A 17,777-nucleotide genomic window follows, 5' to 3' on the forward strand; every position below is an offset into this window, starting at 1 on the left:
ATTGATGTTTAGTTCCTCTTTTCGTCTCTTTTATGTTAACCTACAGAATTACCCCACTTTAAGAATTAACTTCCTACTTAGTCCCGAGCCCTGTTGTCTTATTTTAAAGGTCTGGTTTGCTTCTATAATTACGAAATCGCCGCTTCCTTTGAATCTTATGTTTATTTTCAGAACTTCCATTACTTAATATTTGGCTATTGCACTCTTGGGTGGGCCCATAGCGAACCCTATTAGGGTCTTCCAACCCTAGGATCACATCAACTTGGTATTAGAGCAAATTCCTTTAGTTATGGTGAGTAATAATGATCTTCAACACATTAATTCCAATAAAGATGAAAGTGGTACAGCCATTGCTAATCTCACTGAGCGAGTGACCACAATAGAGGGTACCACTAACTCGTTACAGGGAAGTGTCGATGTACTTAATTGCAATGTCAATTCTCTATAGACTATGATGGCATCTGTGCAGGCGTCTATTGGCAAGATTAAAACTTCTTAAAAGGGAAACAATCCCATGCTATATGGGGATTCTTCTGATGCCATTTCACAAGACTCGCTACACATCACCCCATCATCACTCACATCCACTGTCATATGTTACTCCACCACCACCACCACCACCATCATATGGGGCTAGATGATACGAAGATGAAATGGACAAAGCGGCGAGGTTGGACATCCTTGATTTTTATAGGGACCACAACCTAGAGCAATACCTTGACTAGGTTCACAGTTTGGAAATTTTCTTCAGGTGGCACAACTTGACAGAGGCCAGGAAATTGATATTTGCAAAGGATAAGTTGAAAGGCACTGCTCGAGTTTGGTGGATTAAACAACAGTAGCAGAACTATACTCGAGGTCTTAGGCAAGTTACTACATGGGCTGAGATGTGAAATGCGATGGTCCGGAGATTCCAACCAACTGATACAAGCAGCGTGTACACCTCAGATTTGTGTAGTTGAGACAAGATAGTATGTCAATTGAGGAGTACGTCGCCAGGTTCTATTACTTAGCCACTTGTTTTGAGTTTGAGTGTGGGACGAGGAGGTCTTGGTGGTGCAGTTCCACAACGGATTGCGCCACCACATTATATACCACCATCACCCCCTCATTTTACACCACTGCCACCACCATATGGAGCCGGATGACATGATAATCTTCTTGGAGCTGACAGAGAAGCGAGGTTGAATGTCCTCAGTTTTTATAGGACAACAACATGGAACAATATCTTGATTGGGTTCATAGTAGAGATAATTTTTCAAATGCTATGGTTTGACCAAGGCCAGAAACATTCTATTTGTAGAGGCTAAGTTGAAGGGCAATGCTCTAGTCTGGTATATCAAGTACCATCAGCAAAATCACTACTTGGGCTGAGATGAGTGAAGCCATGAACAAGAGATTCCTTCTGACCGACTATGAGCAGTGCATACACCTCAAGTTTGCACAGCTGAGACAGAACAATATGATTGCAGAGGAGTCTGTGGCCAAATTTTATTACGTAGCCACTCGATCTGGTTTTAAGTGGGATGAGGGGATTGGTGGGAAAGTTTTGCAATGGCTTGCATCATCAGATCAATGTGACAGTAGCATCTAGTCGACTTCCTACGATAGAGGATGCAATACAAGTGGCATAATAGTAGAAGAGAGTCTAAAGAGGCCCTACACTTAATAATTGTACACACACTTTCTCCTGGGGTGATAGCATTAGCAAGAAACGTTCTCAACCGGAGAAGTTGTTTAATGAGTCACATGCTAGTGGTTTCTCTATGGCATCCTCACGATCGAACCATCCTAATTCTCGACCTCTGTGTGGTTCCAAGAGACCTCCATAGCCACGTGTTGACATATAGTGTTTACATGCAAGGGGTCGAACATTTTTTTTCCTCAGTGTCCTAATCATCTATTTGCTATGGCTACTGCTTCCGAATAGCAACAGAAGAACAAAATAATACTTTTGGAGGTAGAGAGTGAGCGTGAGATCAATGATTGTGATTGTGATAGAGAGCCACAGGCCTGCAATATTGCTACGTTTTTCTTCTACTATTGGATGCACATAAGGTTTCTGATGAGGATGATTGGCGTCACAATAGTATATTCCAGATCTGAGTATGATGCACGGCAGTATGTCCATTGTGATAATCAACAATGGTAGTTGTACCAATGATGTCTGAAGATGCCATTTGCAAGCTCAGTTTGAGGATAAAGCCACATCCTAATCCCTACAAAGTTTCTTGGGCGAAGACTACCAAGCTAAAAATCAATAATCAGTGTTTGCTCATGTATTCTATTGTGAATTGATTGATACATTGCAATGTGACACTCTAGCTCTGAAGGTATGTCACATCCTCTTCGGGCCACTATGGTTATTTGATAAGAAAGTGCAACATTGTCACTACAAAAACACTTATTCCTTCAAGCATGGTAGGCTTAAGATGAAGCTTCTTCCTGCAAAGGACCTTTTGACCATCAAGCTTAAGAGGACCGCATGATCACTTCTCCTTCGAGTTGACTAGGAGGGTATCCTTTGTCCTCATCCAAAATTTGATGAGGTCAAGTTCTTTTCAGAGGAAGATAGTTAATGCAGTTACGTTAACATGGATGGACGGAATTCGGAACAACTAACTTTGGAGACCAAGCAGAGATGTAACTGGCCTAACCTGGTTTTTGGTCAAAAGGAAGCTGGTAGATTACATAGGAGCAATCTTTTATTTTATTATGGTGGGTAGATTATGTAGGAGTTTTTTGGTAGTTTCCTTAAGTGAATTTATTTCCCATTTGAGTTGATTTCCATACTGAGTTGGATTTCTATTTACATGATAGGAGCTTTTCTTTATATTTACATGTACTAGTGATGAAAATCAGAAAACAGAATGAAAAGAGTTAGGCATCGAGAAGTGATCAGGGAAAGACCAGGTTGGTCGTTGGATTTCCTTTTCTTCTCCCTTATTTTCCTTTTCCTCCATTATTTGTTATATTCCTTATTTTACTTATGGTTCTGCTCTTCCTTCTTCTGTCCTTGTCTTCTATGGTTGCTTGAGTTTCTTAAACTGCTGTAACCTGTCTAGCATAAAACATAGCCACCATATTCCATCTTCAATACCCTTATCCATAGTCCTTTCATCCTCATATTTGGAGTGTTATTAATCACTTTAGGGGCAGCCCGTATTGTTTAGTTTGGAGTCCAGAAGCTCACTGGAGGTGGTTGATTTTACAAACGATTGCAAGTCTGGTTTGCTTCTACCGCCAGGTTTGATTTGCAGCAGTTGATTTTCAAACTAGTCTCTGATTGTTGGAATTGGTATTGGTTGGAATAAAGAGGGGTTTGAGTGGTGATCCTTCACCCAAAGTCTCACTTCGGTTGGACTTCTCTTGAGGGAGATCTCTCTGAAGCAAACTTCCTGTTCACCAGCACCTTGTTGGTTGGGAGGTTGCAGATGATCCCTTCCCCCCTCCCCCGATATTGTTTTTTGAGGTTTGGTTTCCCAAATTAACCCTCCCCTCTGTCCTTATCCCCACATGTCCCTTCAATACATTCTCATTCCAAATTTTCCCCTCCCTTTGTTCCTCTATTCCAAGTGCTACCTACCTTTTGGAATTAAGTCCCAACGTGTTTACCCTTTCAATTGCTTTACTTTTAAAGGTCTTAATTGCTTTTTAAATTAAAAATTTGCCATTACTATTAATATTTTAGTTGTTTAGTGTTTGGGTGGGCCCATGGCGATCCCAAACAGGGTTTTTGAACCCAAAATTGCACCACAGGGTGTGTCCATTGGATTTTTTTTTTTAGCAGTTCATTGCCCCCGTCACCCTTTCCCACAACCCCTCCCCCCCTTCCCAGTGGAAGAAAAATGAAGAAAAACTTACTTAAATTTTCCTCTAATGATTTACGGGTATATAGATGAAAACATTTGTCTCTGTTTGGTTATAATTGCTTCAAACTGCTTCTCAGGTTGCTTTTCAGCAAGCAGACTATGCTGGTTGGAATATTTGGGCAGCAATCAATGACCGGCCTCTGTTACCATTCAGGTCTGAATGTTAACCACATCATTCTTTAATCTTGTTATGCATTTTCTCTAACTAGGGTCCAAGTGATGAACTCCCCTTGAACTAGGTACAGCTGATACCCCCCAATTTGGGGTTTGGGAATGATTTTTCTACAATTTTTTATTTGGATAATATCTGTTGGAATTGTACCCTTTTGAACCCAATTCTATGCAGATGCCTTCACATGATTCCTCACTTAGCAATTGTCGGATCTGTCTTTGAAAGGCCTCATGGCAATAAAAAATTTGCCTTGGCCAATGGATGATGAATGGATCCGATAGGAGCATAGGACAGTATAGTGTTTCATCTCTTGTTCTCATTAAATCAAAACCCTCTCCATTTATATTTATGTTCATGATTCAATATGGGCCTCCTCTGTCACCGGTGAGTTTGTGTCATTGTGGAATTGAATCAAAAGGGAACCAAGAGAAAGAGGGGGGGGGGGGCGGGTGGATGCTAAAACTGAATAAACTGCTGGAAAGTGTATTGGAGTTTTGAGCTTGACATTATTACCCTGAAGAGATGTTTTGGTGGCTGCTAGTGGGTTTTGATGCTTGTTCCAGGTTTAAGGGGGAAACTAATATGCCCCTACTATCGTAGTGTTTTCTATTATAGAACTTCTGGGTAGAAGGACCTGTATCTTTTGGCCACGTCTTTGTGCTAGGATATGAAGGATTCTACCGTGGCAACATAGACTGGCTTCTTAATGGTGAACAATACATGCAAAAAAGAAACATCTAGGTACCTAGGGAAAAAGAACCAGGACACATCTGAGTTGGGGGCAATATTGGTTCTGCATCTTATCCAACCTTGAGTTGATGCTTCTATTATCGGTAGACTTTTTAACTGTTACCTTATTCCATATTAAACTTTAATGCAACATAATTTTCTCTCTGCTCAATGGCAGTGAACTGTCGGACTCTTTAAAAATATATTTCTGCAAATGGTTGCCCCTAACCAATAGTAATTAAACTTTATCATTTAAATGCAGGTTTCAGAATCTGGGTGAGATGATGGTTCTTGGTAGGAATGATGCAGCACTTTCTCCAAGTTTCATTGATGGGTTAACCTTGGAAGGTCCTATTGGTCATATAGGTAAAGTCTGCGTATTCTTGCATTGCTTTTTGGATTGTTATCTCCTAACCATGTTTTTCTTGTTAATATTCCAGCAAGGAAGATGGTATATTTGATCAGATTACCGACTGATGAACATCGACTTAAAGTTGGAATAAGTTGGCTAGCAAAATCTACCATTGACTCTGTTGCATCATTGCAGAGCTCAGTAACCAAAGTTCTTTCAGGGTCTTAGATCCATTCATGTTCTCTTCGAGAGAAAATGGTGGATATGTGCGTACATTTTTTCCTTATTTTAAAAGCTGATGTATTTCTTTATGCTTAAGATGCCCATTTTGATACTTTGGTTATGAATGTTACTCTTAGTATAATTTGACATTTATAGAGATGTGTCATTCAGACTCTGCCTATATCTAATAAGATAAAATTATTCAAAAGCTTTTTCTTTAACGAAATCTATTTCTAATGGAAATTTAAAATGTTTTTTTTTGTGTGACAAATAAGTAATAAAGTTTTGGACTAATCTGATACAACATGATTTGATAAATGTATAATTTAATTTAAATTTATAAATTATAAGATGAAGGATTTCTATATATTTTTACCTTCATATCTACTTGACTTTAGGATAATAATATCTAGAAAATTGGGATATCAACTGGGTATTTGGGGGATCAAATTCTGACACAAATGTTAGCAATTTCAATCCCAAGGGATATTAAGGATACAATATACTGGTTTCATTAAACATCTGTTTTCTTTTTCATCCAAGTCAGCTTAAAATTTGTAGACTAACAACTGCTACAAATATGATTTGGAATGTAATTCTGGAAAATGCCTATTCCACCAAAAATTAAATATTGATCATAAGGTTTACGAGCACGTAATCGGGTACAAAATTGATCGCCATTGATTTGATTCAATTCTGATTCTAATCATGATGAAATCACTGACTTGGCTTAACTTGGTCAAACTCGGTACACATAGAATCGGGTTAATTGGAATTGACCATTGTCGATTCTGAGTCAAAATGACTAATTCTGCGGGATTCCAAAGCGATTGTTAAAATAATGATTGAGAAGTACAAGAACAGAGTGAAGTAGCCAAAATGGAGAAGAGGATGGACTACTCTTGGCAAGAACATAATGGATTTGGTTGATGCAACCAACATCCAGGACATCTTCATAGAATTATTCAAAGAACAATTTAAATCGGGGAAGAGGGCTATTTTGGCGATCATTTGTGAAATCACAGTTGATCAGTTGGTCTCCCTTGGCATTTAGAGATGTTTTTTGCTATTGAATGCTTTTGTCAGTTCCAAGTTTCCTGAAGTGGATAAATTTTTTTATTGAGAAGGGTTATTTTGCAGTGGAGCATACAAAGAGAAATGATGGCAAGCCTCAATTTCTGGGCATGGTTAAATTTATAGCTCATCTTGTGAATCAACAAAGTGACTCATGAGCTTACTGCTTTCGAATTGTTCACTATACTGCTGGAAAATCCTACTGATGACAGTATTGAGGTAGCTGTTGGGTGTCTTAGATGTGGTTCTTGTTGGGGATACGATGTCTTGTATGTTATCACTTGCATTAATGGACTGATTCCTAAGGTCCGTTAAAAGGCTGAAGGCCTTAAAGGTTAGCAAGAGCTCTCTCTGCATCATTTTAGGTTGTTATTGTTTTTCTGCATCACTTTAGGTTCTTGTTTTTCTACAATTCATTACTTTGAAAAGAATTTTCACCACAAGTCCTTAATGGTATCTTTGACCTGTTTCATGGGATACTTTATGAAGAAGAGATTGACAAGAGGATCCAGTTATTGACAGAAGGTGTCTCTTTGCAACAAGAAAAGCCAATTTTCAGGGTAACCCAACAATCCTCCTAGAATTGGATCATGTGGAGCAAGCAGCTCAATTAGTCCATGAGTTGCCCCTTGATGATGAGATTGACCCTAAGATTAATGTAGATGATCCATATTTCTGGAGAATGAGGAATGTTATGAGAAGTTGAAAGGAAAATATACTTGGAAAGAAAAAGTATTCAGAGGATGAAAGAGACTCTCATGTAAGCACTATTTGAGTTGTACATTCAGTAACTGGAATTTAGATTCCAAAAGCTTTAAAAATCAATCAAGAAAATTAAATTTTTGAAGTATAATTGAAAACATATGGATAGCTACATATACATGGGAAACTGCCAATACATGGATTATATAATTAAATTTGACTCTGAAATTTCCCATGTAAGCCAATAAAAAAAAAAAATCCTGACTATCCTTTTATTACCTTGACAATATCTATCCAATGGTTGGAACTGCAACAATGGATAAAGTCTTGATGGTAAATGTGTAATAGTTTTCCACACACACACACAAAAACAAAGCATGATATTTTGAGAATGCTACATTGTTACATCTAAGCTAAAGAAGGCTTTCCTTAACCAAAACCATCATCTAAAAGGGGAAATCTTAGAATGCATTCTGAGATGCATTCCAAACGCAGCCTTAGTGTCACAAAACTTTGTGGATATGCCCAATTAAAAGGTCATATTTTCTTACCATGTGTCATAAATTGAACGTGTGCAAGCAGGTTCATGTTATAGATGACCCCATGCCATCTCATCCATCAATTTTCAATCTAAATAAGCGTGGGAATGGATTAAAAAGTAACAAAAATTCATAGGATGCCATTTCATTATAAAGGAATCTAATAGTATTTTGCAATTTTGTTGTCACTTTGAATTCATTTTTGAACATGCTGCTTTACTTGTATTAAGCTGAAACTTAACCAGAGAGATGGTTGTGAAACCCTCTTATCAATTTCATCTAGGAGATTTCTTCTCAGCTATGTATCTTTATATGTTCACATACACAGGTGACACGTCCAGCTGTGAGTGGTGCATATATATGTGTGTGTGTGTGTGTAAGAGAGAGAGAGAGAGAGAGAGAGAGAGAACTGATCTCTTGTGATAATAAATCCACAGTTAATGAAAATAAATAATATGTACATACATATCTGTTGTCTCTGATCTGAAAGACTCAAATTCAAAGATTCATACATCAGCAGGAAACCCCTAGGCTCCACTTGACTAGACCTGCAAGACTCCAAAGCTAATGAGGAATTGCATAACTCAGCCATTAAGATTGTGAGAGTATTAGGCTACAAAACCAAAGATGGTTCCTAATCAAACTGATCAAAGCTAAGACAATTTTACAGCCACAAATTACCAATTTGACGATGACCTGAACCAACATATTGGAAACATTTTGATAACACAATCTTGGTGCTGCCAAAGCAGTTGATGCACTGGAAGTTGCAAATCTAGTACCCATTATGCCATGTATTGGAGTAGATTGAATTGAACGAAACCACATTAAACCAACTTATTAACCTCTTTGGGAATAACTTCTACACAGGCTTGATAATGAGAAAGAAACTTTGTCTGTCCTTTGCTCATCAAGGGGGTGGTGGAAAACCTTGCATTTTCATCATACAGAAATACTTGACAGGTATAGTAGCCCCAGCTTGCATGCACAGCTCAACCACAGCCGGAGCATGCCCATAAAATTCACGTCCCTTGTCCAGAAGCACTGGGGGATCCTGAGGCCGCCGCCTCCAAATGATCTTGGGAGGCACCAAATCATCTACTTTGGCCTTCTGCCATAGATGGGTGCCCCTCCAACCCTCATACTTGAACACTCCACAAAGTCGTGCCTTATGACCAGAGGGCCCAATATGAACTTCTGAGCAGTATTTGCAGACCTTTGCTGGGTAAACCAACAATAATTTCTGGACACCGGATCTAAACCTCTCCCATGCCTCCATAGTTAACCGTGCCACTGACATTAGCTCATGCTGTGACAAGGACTTGGCAACAACACTGTCATTTTTCCCAGCTTCCGATGTTGAGCTGCTATTGTACAGGCATCCATTGGCCCCGGCTTGATAACATAGCTCCAGGACTGCCGGAACACGCTCAAAATCAAACCTTTGGTCATGCGTGATGACATCTTGAAACATATTCTGGAGGTGAAAGGTTTCAACAGGGACGAGAATATCATTCAAGGTACCATCAATCCATGTATGGAACTGATTCTTGGCATGTCGCCTAAAACCATGGCAAGTTCGAATCAGATGGCCATTCTCACTGATAAATAATTCTGGGCAGAACCTGAATAGGTTTTAATTAATCGAATAAGAAAAAATAAGAAAGACATAATTTAGCATCTCTAACAAGTATTTGTGTCTTCTGTTTCTTATAATATGATGAAACACCTCATAAGAAAACAACTATCCAGAGAAGGAAATTAGACATGTGAAACTTGGATTGGAACTTTACTATGTCAATGGATTTTTTATTTTTGGCAACAACACGGAAGGGAGGGGGAATCTAACAAGTGTATGCCTGTGCAGATCACTGCATGTACCACTCACAGTGGTGTGCAGCCCTAGTGACTTGAACCGGAGCAAATTTCATGGAGAGGCAATGCTGGTGCCAATTTGTCTGAGAGGCGATTGGCTAAGTGCAAGTTATTGTCACTAAAATCTGAGATGGCTTGATGCAGGCAGCCCAGCTCAACTCGGCCTAATTAACCTCTATTTCAAGGCCCCAATGGGTTGTATGGCATTGGGGCTTTTTACTTATGGTTTGTTTGTTGTGAAAGGATGTTTTAATGGGCTGATATTATGGGTAGCATCTAGTTACATGAGATTGGGGTCTAGTTTCTAAATTCTAGTGCTTTCTGTTATTCAGAGATCTAGGCTAGATTGAATCCATATTGAGGTTCTATTTTGTAAGAGGGCTGTTGAATCTGGTTCAGAAACTCCACAAAGTTTCAATTTTCATATTCCCTGTCTCCCAAGTCTAGAAATTTACTCAAAAAATAAGGCATTTTACCTATCATTTTGAGTGAGTTTGAATTAACAAAATTTGATTTTCTGGTTTGCTGTGTTAGCAACTGATGAGCATCTGGTGCTTACTGATTTCTCTTCCTTTCTTCTTGTTTTACTTTTTATCAAAGCTACCGATCACAGACCCATAACAGCGTCTTATTTACATTTATTCTCTAGTATATTTTCTAATATTGCCCCACCACCCTTCCTCTTATTTAGCCTTGGAAAATTAATAATTCTACGCTATAATACATGGTTTCAATTAACTCATGTAGATTTTTCTTAAATATTCAATTTACTTTAAAACAGTGTACTGTTTAAATGGTTTAAAGATGAGACTGGTACCAACACCTGATGATTATTGTCAAGACATCAAACAACTACAGATTTTTTTGTCTAGAGTATAGACTTATAGTTTGAATTTTCTGGACTAATATGGATCATTGAATTACCCAATTGATTCTGTGAGAATTTCAGCAGCCAAGGTGTGTTCAAGCCCAATCTCCACAAGTGATTTGTAATTAATCAATTCATTAGCTGCTACTTTGCTTTCATCTTAGAAACATAGCATAGTTTTCCATCAATGCAAAAGGAAACTAATCAGTGACAAACGAGAAGTTCAATGCTAAATTTCAACTAGACTCTAAATTATGCTATCATTGGTGATCTTGACATATAAATCTTACAGTATGTTGAACTAGACATTCGATACTTCCCTCTACCCCCTTTAAATTCAAATCCAAAGCTAGTTGCATCTTTTGAACAAAAAATCTAGTCTCAAGTCAATTCCAATTTGGGTCCTCATCACATCTGATTCTATTTTCTAAATTTGCATTCCTTTCAAAACAAATAAACAATCTATCAATCTTTGTGCAACAAACTATATTCCTGAGATAGTTCTGTTTGGGGTCTCATTATCAATTCGATGATATGACTAAAAAAACACAAATATATACAAAACTTCAATAAATATCATTGACACCATAGTTCACCCCAAAATTAATACACATTTGAAAACCTAGCATCCCAATTAGTTTGGAAAAAATTGAAATCCTAAGAAGTAAAGAATTGTGGGTGTGAGACTCACTTGCAAGCCTTGACTGGGATGAATTTGATAAGCGAAGAAACACCTTCTATAAGAAGCGCTCTGGCATTAACGACATCATTGGCGACAGGAATCATGGCTCGAACTGGGTAATCCTTAGCCCTGCGCTTGATTCTTTCAAGAATCATGGGTCGTAGCTTATCCCAGTCCACTCTGGAGCTATAAAATCGACAACCACTAAAGTTCTCCCACAAATGGTAACAAAGCTTCCTCTGCTTCAATGCCATGATCCCTGCAACGAGAGATACCAATTTGCACGAAGATTATGAACTATGGGTATCAGAGCATTATCTCAAATAGCTGGAGTGCACTCCGGTGAGAGGAAATAGCCATAGATCAATATGTAGCTCTCCTAAAATCTTAACAGATTTGAGTCTTGAGCTCTTGAAATCGAAAGGGAGCAATTGGGTTGTTAGGCCACCGGAGAGGCTGAGTTTACCTTGGAGAAATGAGCGAGCTGAGGGGTTCTCTCACTCGCACGCCAACGAATCAAATGGGAATTGGATCTGTTATTGACACGATCGCAACGCACGTAGGCTATGGACGGGCTGGTCCGGCTGGACGCCTAGTCTCTCATTGATTTCAATGCGGTTCAGTTTGGTTTAGGTGAAACCCTAGCCTAAAACAGATCCAGTAAGTTCATATCGATTTTGATTCAATTTGGTTCAGCATGATTTCGTTAGTTGGACTCGATTTTGACACCCCTACATGCATCTTATCTGATCCTTATTAGGCGTCCAATTAATTGGAAACTAGATTTACTGTATTGGTTGATTCATATGAGTTGGCCATAGCTGACCAATCTAGAAACTAGTTCATTTTTCTGTTAGGGACGAAACTACCACCACCACCACCTCAATAATAAGGGTGTCAATCGGTTCAGTTCAAGATACACAATGCAGGAAAAAAAAATAACCAAACCGAGAATAGGAACACATTATTAAAACCAAAACTGAACAGAATTTATGCAGTTCAGTTTTGTATTCAGTTCCTTATTTGTTTGAATTTGGTTTCATATTTAGTTTAGGTTGTATTTTAAGTGTTTGGGCCAATTGTTTACATCTTCACCAACAAAAGGAAAAAATCACTAATTTGTGAGGATCATAATCCACCAAATATTTTTTTCAAACATTTAAAAGGAGTAGAATTCATCATCCACATTGGTTGAAATAGTTAAAAAAAAAATTAATTTTACTTAGTGCCTTATTCGGTTAGAAAATAGGTAATTCTATTTGAATTCAATGGTTTTAATCATGAAACCAAATCAAAAAAAAAAAAAAATCCAGCTTTTGAAACCAAAACTTAAGTGATTTTGTTCGATTTGATTTGATTCAAATTTTAAATTGCCGGCTTCGGTTCTAAACTGACACCCTTAACCACCGCCACCACCATCACGGTATCACCAACTCCACCACCAGAAGGCCAAACGAGCTTCATACCCGTGGATTTCACAGATCATCGAGAGCACACTTCTATTCTCTTCTAAGACACCAACTTCTGACTTCTGCATTGTTGTTTAGAGCTAAAGGCAGAATGATCAACTAACTCACTCGATTCTGTATCTCTGCTTCACCTGACAAGTTTTTTTGGCGAGCAATATCATTATATCAAAATGATCTTCCAAGGAAAGAATGCAAATGATCTAACCTTGTAACACCTCTATATTGAGAGGTCCTATGTACAATGTGTCATTGACTCTAGATGAACATGTTGCTTATGTCCCACCTTTCCAGATCCTATATTCTTTGTTTCCAATTTCCATGGCCACACAGATTCAGTTGCAGTGGGAGAAATCTATTGTGGAGCTGTCACACAGCCTGACCAAGCATCAATGCTCATAGAAAAGCTCACACATTAGTAACAGGGAGTTTTGAAAGGGAATTGAACTCTAACCAGTTGCTATATATATATATATATATATATTTACTCTACTGAGAAAGAGAGGGGAGAGAGAGGTCTGTGAGAGAAGTGAGGAAAAGTATGTGAACCTTGTTACCATACCAATCAATAGGCTGTTGAGAACTCAAGCTCGGGATTAACCATTCCGCCTTAATCTTCTCTCTTAGATGGTGCAGAGGTAATCCTTCGAAGAATCCTTTTTGCTAAGTATCGACTATGCCCGATACAGCTGATCAGACTGATACCTAAAACCATGAAACCACCTAAAGATTCCAATGGATATGGTCGAATGATAAAATTTCTCTTTACCAAGGAGAAGATGCAGGTTCAATACCCACCATCCATTCATGTCAAGTAATGCATGAAATATGATAACTTATTCGGTATAGTTGATGTGTAGTTGCTTAGCTTTCAATTTGCTTCTGACCATTAAATGAAATGTGAATAAGCCATCCTCCTCTCTTTGAAACAAGTGGCCCTTGAGGTTGTATTAGTGCTTCAAACAATTTTGTTGTTCTCTGCCAACCGTTCATGAAACTCAAGTTATTCAATCAAACAGTTATTCAAGACCCAAACAACTCAGTATTTCCATTGCAAAATAACGGTATCTATTTAAGCCTTTGACTGACAAATGATGCTCCTCCCAACAACTGTTAAATTTCTCTTTATAATTAAATTTGATCTATATACAACATGAAGCCAAAATCTCAACCAAACCATACACCAGCCAAATCCCTTCCAACTCGAGGGAAATGATCCTTTAAAGTCGAGGACCACTGGACCTCGTCAAAGGAATCTGCCTTGCTAGAAAGGGAACATCCACTACTATACCTAATGTTTCTCCAATAGTTACCTCATCTCCAGCTGAAGCTGTGTTCTTCTTGATATACCCTAGGCCAACATATTCGGAATTTTTTCTCCCAGCAGCACAGCTTGTGAGCTTTCCTATCTGTTTAGAATCTAGCACATTGTTTAATAAGATAATAGGAAACCTCAAATATTATCATGAATGGTAAATGATGGTACCTTCTTGCCATTTACTGTAATGAGGCTGCCTGGTTCTGCAGGGGTGGGCAGATGAATGCCCCACAATTTCTGTTTGACCCCGTCATATGTGATGAGCCTAGAAATTGTCTCTTGCCCTTTATAACATCCTGAGGAAAATTGTTGGTAAGATAGGTCCCCATCAGATCACATCATCCTCATTATCTCATGGAAATACAGAGATACCTTTGTCTAGAGAAACTGAATTCCAAAGACCAGCCTCCAGGACATTGAATTCATTAGTGAGCTCCTTGCCAGGAAATGGCCTTCCTGTACATCTCGGTGTCAAACAAAGAAATGTACGAATTCTTCAAAGCATGTGTAGTGTATAAAACAAAATATGGAAGATGCAATCAGCCAATATTTTTTGTCAAAATCTATTGGGAGTATATTTTATTCAATAATGCTATGAAATGAGCTCACACAATGTACTCTTAACCTTTTACATAGGATCTGCAACAAAGCTAGATGATCCATTATTCACCCCCACTCCCCACCCCAGAAAAAAAAGACAAAGGGAATGACGACGGAGAAAATAATATTACTGTCTTAACAGAAATATCCCCAAACACAGATTTTACAGATTAAAAAAATAAAAATAAAAAGAAAAGGAAAGAAACGATGGCAAAAGAGAAAATAATATTACTGCCTTAACAGAAATATCCTCAAACACAGATTTTTTTATTTTTTTTTTTTGGCGTGGGTGGGGGGTATGTGGGGGTCGGAGAAGGAATTCTAGATGCAATAATTGTCCTCCGAAGACCATACAGGTTTACCCCCCATACTATAAGGAACAATTTCCCCAGAGGAACTAAGAAAAAGTTTACCTTTACAATTAAGAGTTTGCAACTTCCCGGTCAAAAAGTTTAACGGATTTTCATTTCTTACTGTTTGTGAAGAAATTCTCTATAAAGCATCTCCAACTGGTGACCACGGGTGCTAGGAAGTCAAAAGGGATGTAATATATTGCAGTCAGGACTTGTGTGTCTATGATTTAGATCTGAGGAATTCTTCTCCAACAGAATATTGCCTATTTTCACAAAGCCAATCTAAATTTTAACCTCTAAAACAGGGACAACAGCTGATGTAGATCAAAGCATGAAGAAGAAAAGGACCAAAAAAGAATTAAGAAAGATTAATGTCCACATGGTACTGTTCATGAACTTTTCTGGGCCCATGTGGACAGCTGGCATGGATGAGAAATGCTACCAATATTCTTTAGGATTTCATACCTTCGGTTACTATTTCAGTATTTACATATTTTCTTGTATTGCTATTGAGTCTATAACTAGATTGACAGGAGTTTCTATTTTCCAGCAAATTTGTATGTTAATGTTAGTTACTTTTCTTAGTTACCTTGGCAGCCAAGTATACTCCCCACACAATTGGGAATTTCCATTTTGTAATTGATTAAGATGATTATAAATAAAGATGTTGAGCCTCCTATGCAGACGCTTTTGACTGTAAACCTATGAGTGCTTTATGCATGTGTGTGCTTGTGAGTTGTGAGAGACCATCACTGATATGACAGAGCTTGGGTAAGATGCCTCTGAGAAGATAGGTGGGAGACCTTCAAGTTGGTTGGAGACCAATATATCCTGTTGTTGTTTTAGTTCTTCTTTTCCAACTAATAAGTTCCATTCTTCTATCAAATCTGTCAGTTTCATCTTGTAAGCTATATTCCTTTTAAATACTGTTGATTTCCCAATCTCCTATATGCTGTTCTCATCTTTATTCTTTGCCAAGATACATCTGTCTAATGGCCATAGTTGTCAAGGCATCACCTATGAGTCCAGGCGACTTTGGCTGGTGCAAATTTGGTTCATTGCAGAAGGTCAAACCATAATAATTGAATTTCTCTCATCTAGTCACTCAATGAGTCACTGGTGCCAGTCCTACACCTTTTTCCCCCCCTTTTTCGGATATATAACGACTTTACCTGAAAATTTTTCAAGTAGGTGACTAGGTGCAACAAGTACAGCTTCTCCAAAATTACTTGTCTTCACTGTATATGGTCAGAACATGTGTAGCATCTAGGAATGCACTTTACATGGAAACTTTGGGAAAGCAAGCATACAACCCATGTAAAGATGTGAGATACAAAGGCTACCAACTGTAAAAATCTAAAACTAGATTTTCGTCTCTCCACCATAAATAGGATCCCATCAACTTCAATATGAGACTCCTTTATAGGCCTCAATCACTACTAAAGAAGCTAGAGGAGGAGCCAAAGGTGTTGTTTGACCCAGCAGTAAGGACCTTGGATTGTTGAGGCCTGGACTTGGGATCCAATCATGCTCCACCATTTTTCTTCTAATCCTCCAATAACACACTTCTCAAAAACAGAAATGAACATTGCAGTTGAAACAGCAAGGGCCCAGTTCCATACACATAGGCCATCAAATATCCGATTCTTGTTGATTCGGTTGACCAAGCAGAAGCAACCCAAAGTGTTGAAAGGCGCCTAGGTGACATGACCCCCACCAGGCATCACCTAAGTGTCCTAGGGATGTAGTATATGACTACATGTAATATAGCAATGATAATCTTATATAATTATGCTTATATGTATCAGAGAAACCATATCAATGCAATATGATATAAATAATTATGCTAGGAATGACCTAATATGAGAAACCTATGCCAATATTGGATATAATAAACCAGCAGTACCACAAGGAAGAAGACGCTGGGAGAAGAAGATGATTTTGCTATTAGAAGAACAGAATCGCGTGAGGTATTGTTCTCAATCCTTATCGTATATAATAGAGAATTACAATCAATAGGAAGCTTCTATCCTAGATACAAAAGCAAACTAAATCAGGTATGAAATAGAAAACACAATCTATCTAGCAGGCTAACTAAAACTAAACTCACAAGCACGGTGTGTACATGACACATATGTACCCCCATGGCACATATGGGTCATGTACACCTTAAAACTTAAATCGGTAGACACTTTAACAAAACCAACATATGATAAACAAAACATCTATAAGTGTAAACTCATTTAGTGTCAACAAGGCAGGTTGTCGCCTGCCGACCCCATTAAGTTGGGACAAGGCTTTGTTGTTGTTGTTGTTGTAAGGCAGGTTGTCGCCTTGGCCCATGAACTCTGGACGCCTAAGCGACACCTTGACTACTATGAAGAGCATGCTCAAAAAATTGCACCATAACATTCACCATGCCATATTTGATACAAATGAATCTTCAATATGTATATCTTTATTCTTTCTGCGAAAATATGCAAGCTCTGAATGTTGATGCTCTCATGTTACGATCCCATATCAACTTATGGAGGCTGATCCCACATCAGTTTCCTATGGGAATTGATGTGGGTTGATATGGTCTTGGGTCCCCTCACCTTGTAAGCTCGTTTATAGGGTTGAGTTCTTCCGAGACCGTATCAGTGGTATCAGAGCATCCAATCCTTGGCCTAAACCCACGCGCGGAAGGGGCGACCTGGTGCTAGAGTGAGAGCTACTAGGAAAGGGCTACCTGCCGCTAAGCAAAAACCTTGGAGCAGAGTGAAAGCTGCTTAGAAAGGGCTACCTGATCCGGAGTGGGCCGCCGTGGACGTCGGGTTCGGAAGCGTGGTGGTGTGTTACGATCCCATATCAGCTTATGGGGGTTGATCCCACATCGGTTTTGCTATTGAGAATTGATGTGGGTTGATATGGTCTTAGGTCCCTCACCTTGTAAGCTGGTTTATGGGGTTAA

At 38.6% G+C, this 17,777-nt stretch overlaps 2 protein-coding genes across 5 annotated transcripts in view; one reads left to right on the forward strand and one right to left on the reverse strand.

Annotated features, from left to right (window-relative positions):
* LOC122081702 (alternative NAD(P)H-ubiquinone oxidoreductase C1, chloroplastic/mitochondrial-like) overlaps positions 1 to 5,557 on the forward strand; it is a 35,956-nt gene extending 30,399 nt beyond the window's left edge. For both annotated transcript variants that reach the window (XM_042648899.1, XM_042648900.1), the window contains exons 9-11: positions 3,950 to 4,026; positions 5,036 to 5,139; positions 5,214 to 5,557. In XM_042648899.1, the coding sequence (XP_042504833.1) occupies positions 3,950 to 4,026; positions 5,036 to 5,139; positions 5,214 to 5,353 (321 nt within the window). In that variant the 3' untranslated portion in view covers positions 5,354 to 5,557. The remainder of the gene's footprint in view (positions 1 to 3,949; positions 4,027 to 5,035; positions 5,140 to 5,213) is intronic.
* A 2,522-nt stretch (positions 5,558 to 8,079) lies between these two features.
* On the reverse strand, positions 8,080 to 11,831 carry LOC122082027 (APO protein 4, mitochondrial). 3 transcript variants are annotated; one of them, XM_042649524.1, is made up of 3 exons: positions 11,554 to 11,831; positions 11,097 to 11,346; positions 8,080 to 9,287 (listed from the first exon to the last, which is right to left on the reverse strand). In XM_042649524.1, the coding sequence occupies exons 2-3, from the start codon at positions 11,339 to 11,341 to the stop codon at positions 8,573 to 8,575; spliced, it is 960 nt and encodes a 319-aa protein (XP_042505458.1). In that variant the 5' UTR covers positions 11,342 to 11,346; positions 11,554 to 11,831; the 3' UTR covers positions 8,080 to 8,572. The 3 variants fall into 3 exon arrangements, with proteins under 3 accessions (XP_042505458.1, XP_042505459.1, XP_042505457.1); XM_042649525.1 differs by having other exon boundaries at positions 8,080 to 9,224; positions 11,097 to 11,828; XM_042649523.1 differs by having other exon boundaries at positions 11,097 to 11,826.
* Between the last annotated feature and the right edge of the window lie 5,946 nt (positions 11,832 to 17,777).

The sequence above is a fragment of the Macadamia integrifolia genome, chromosome 6, assembly GCF_013358625.1.
Source record: "Macadamia integrifolia cultivar HAES 741 chromosome 6, SCU_Mint_v3, whole genome shotgun sequence".
Lineage (NCBI taxonomy): Eukaryota > Viridiplantae > Streptophyta > Magnoliopsida > Proteales > Proteaceae > Macadamia > Macadamia integrifolia.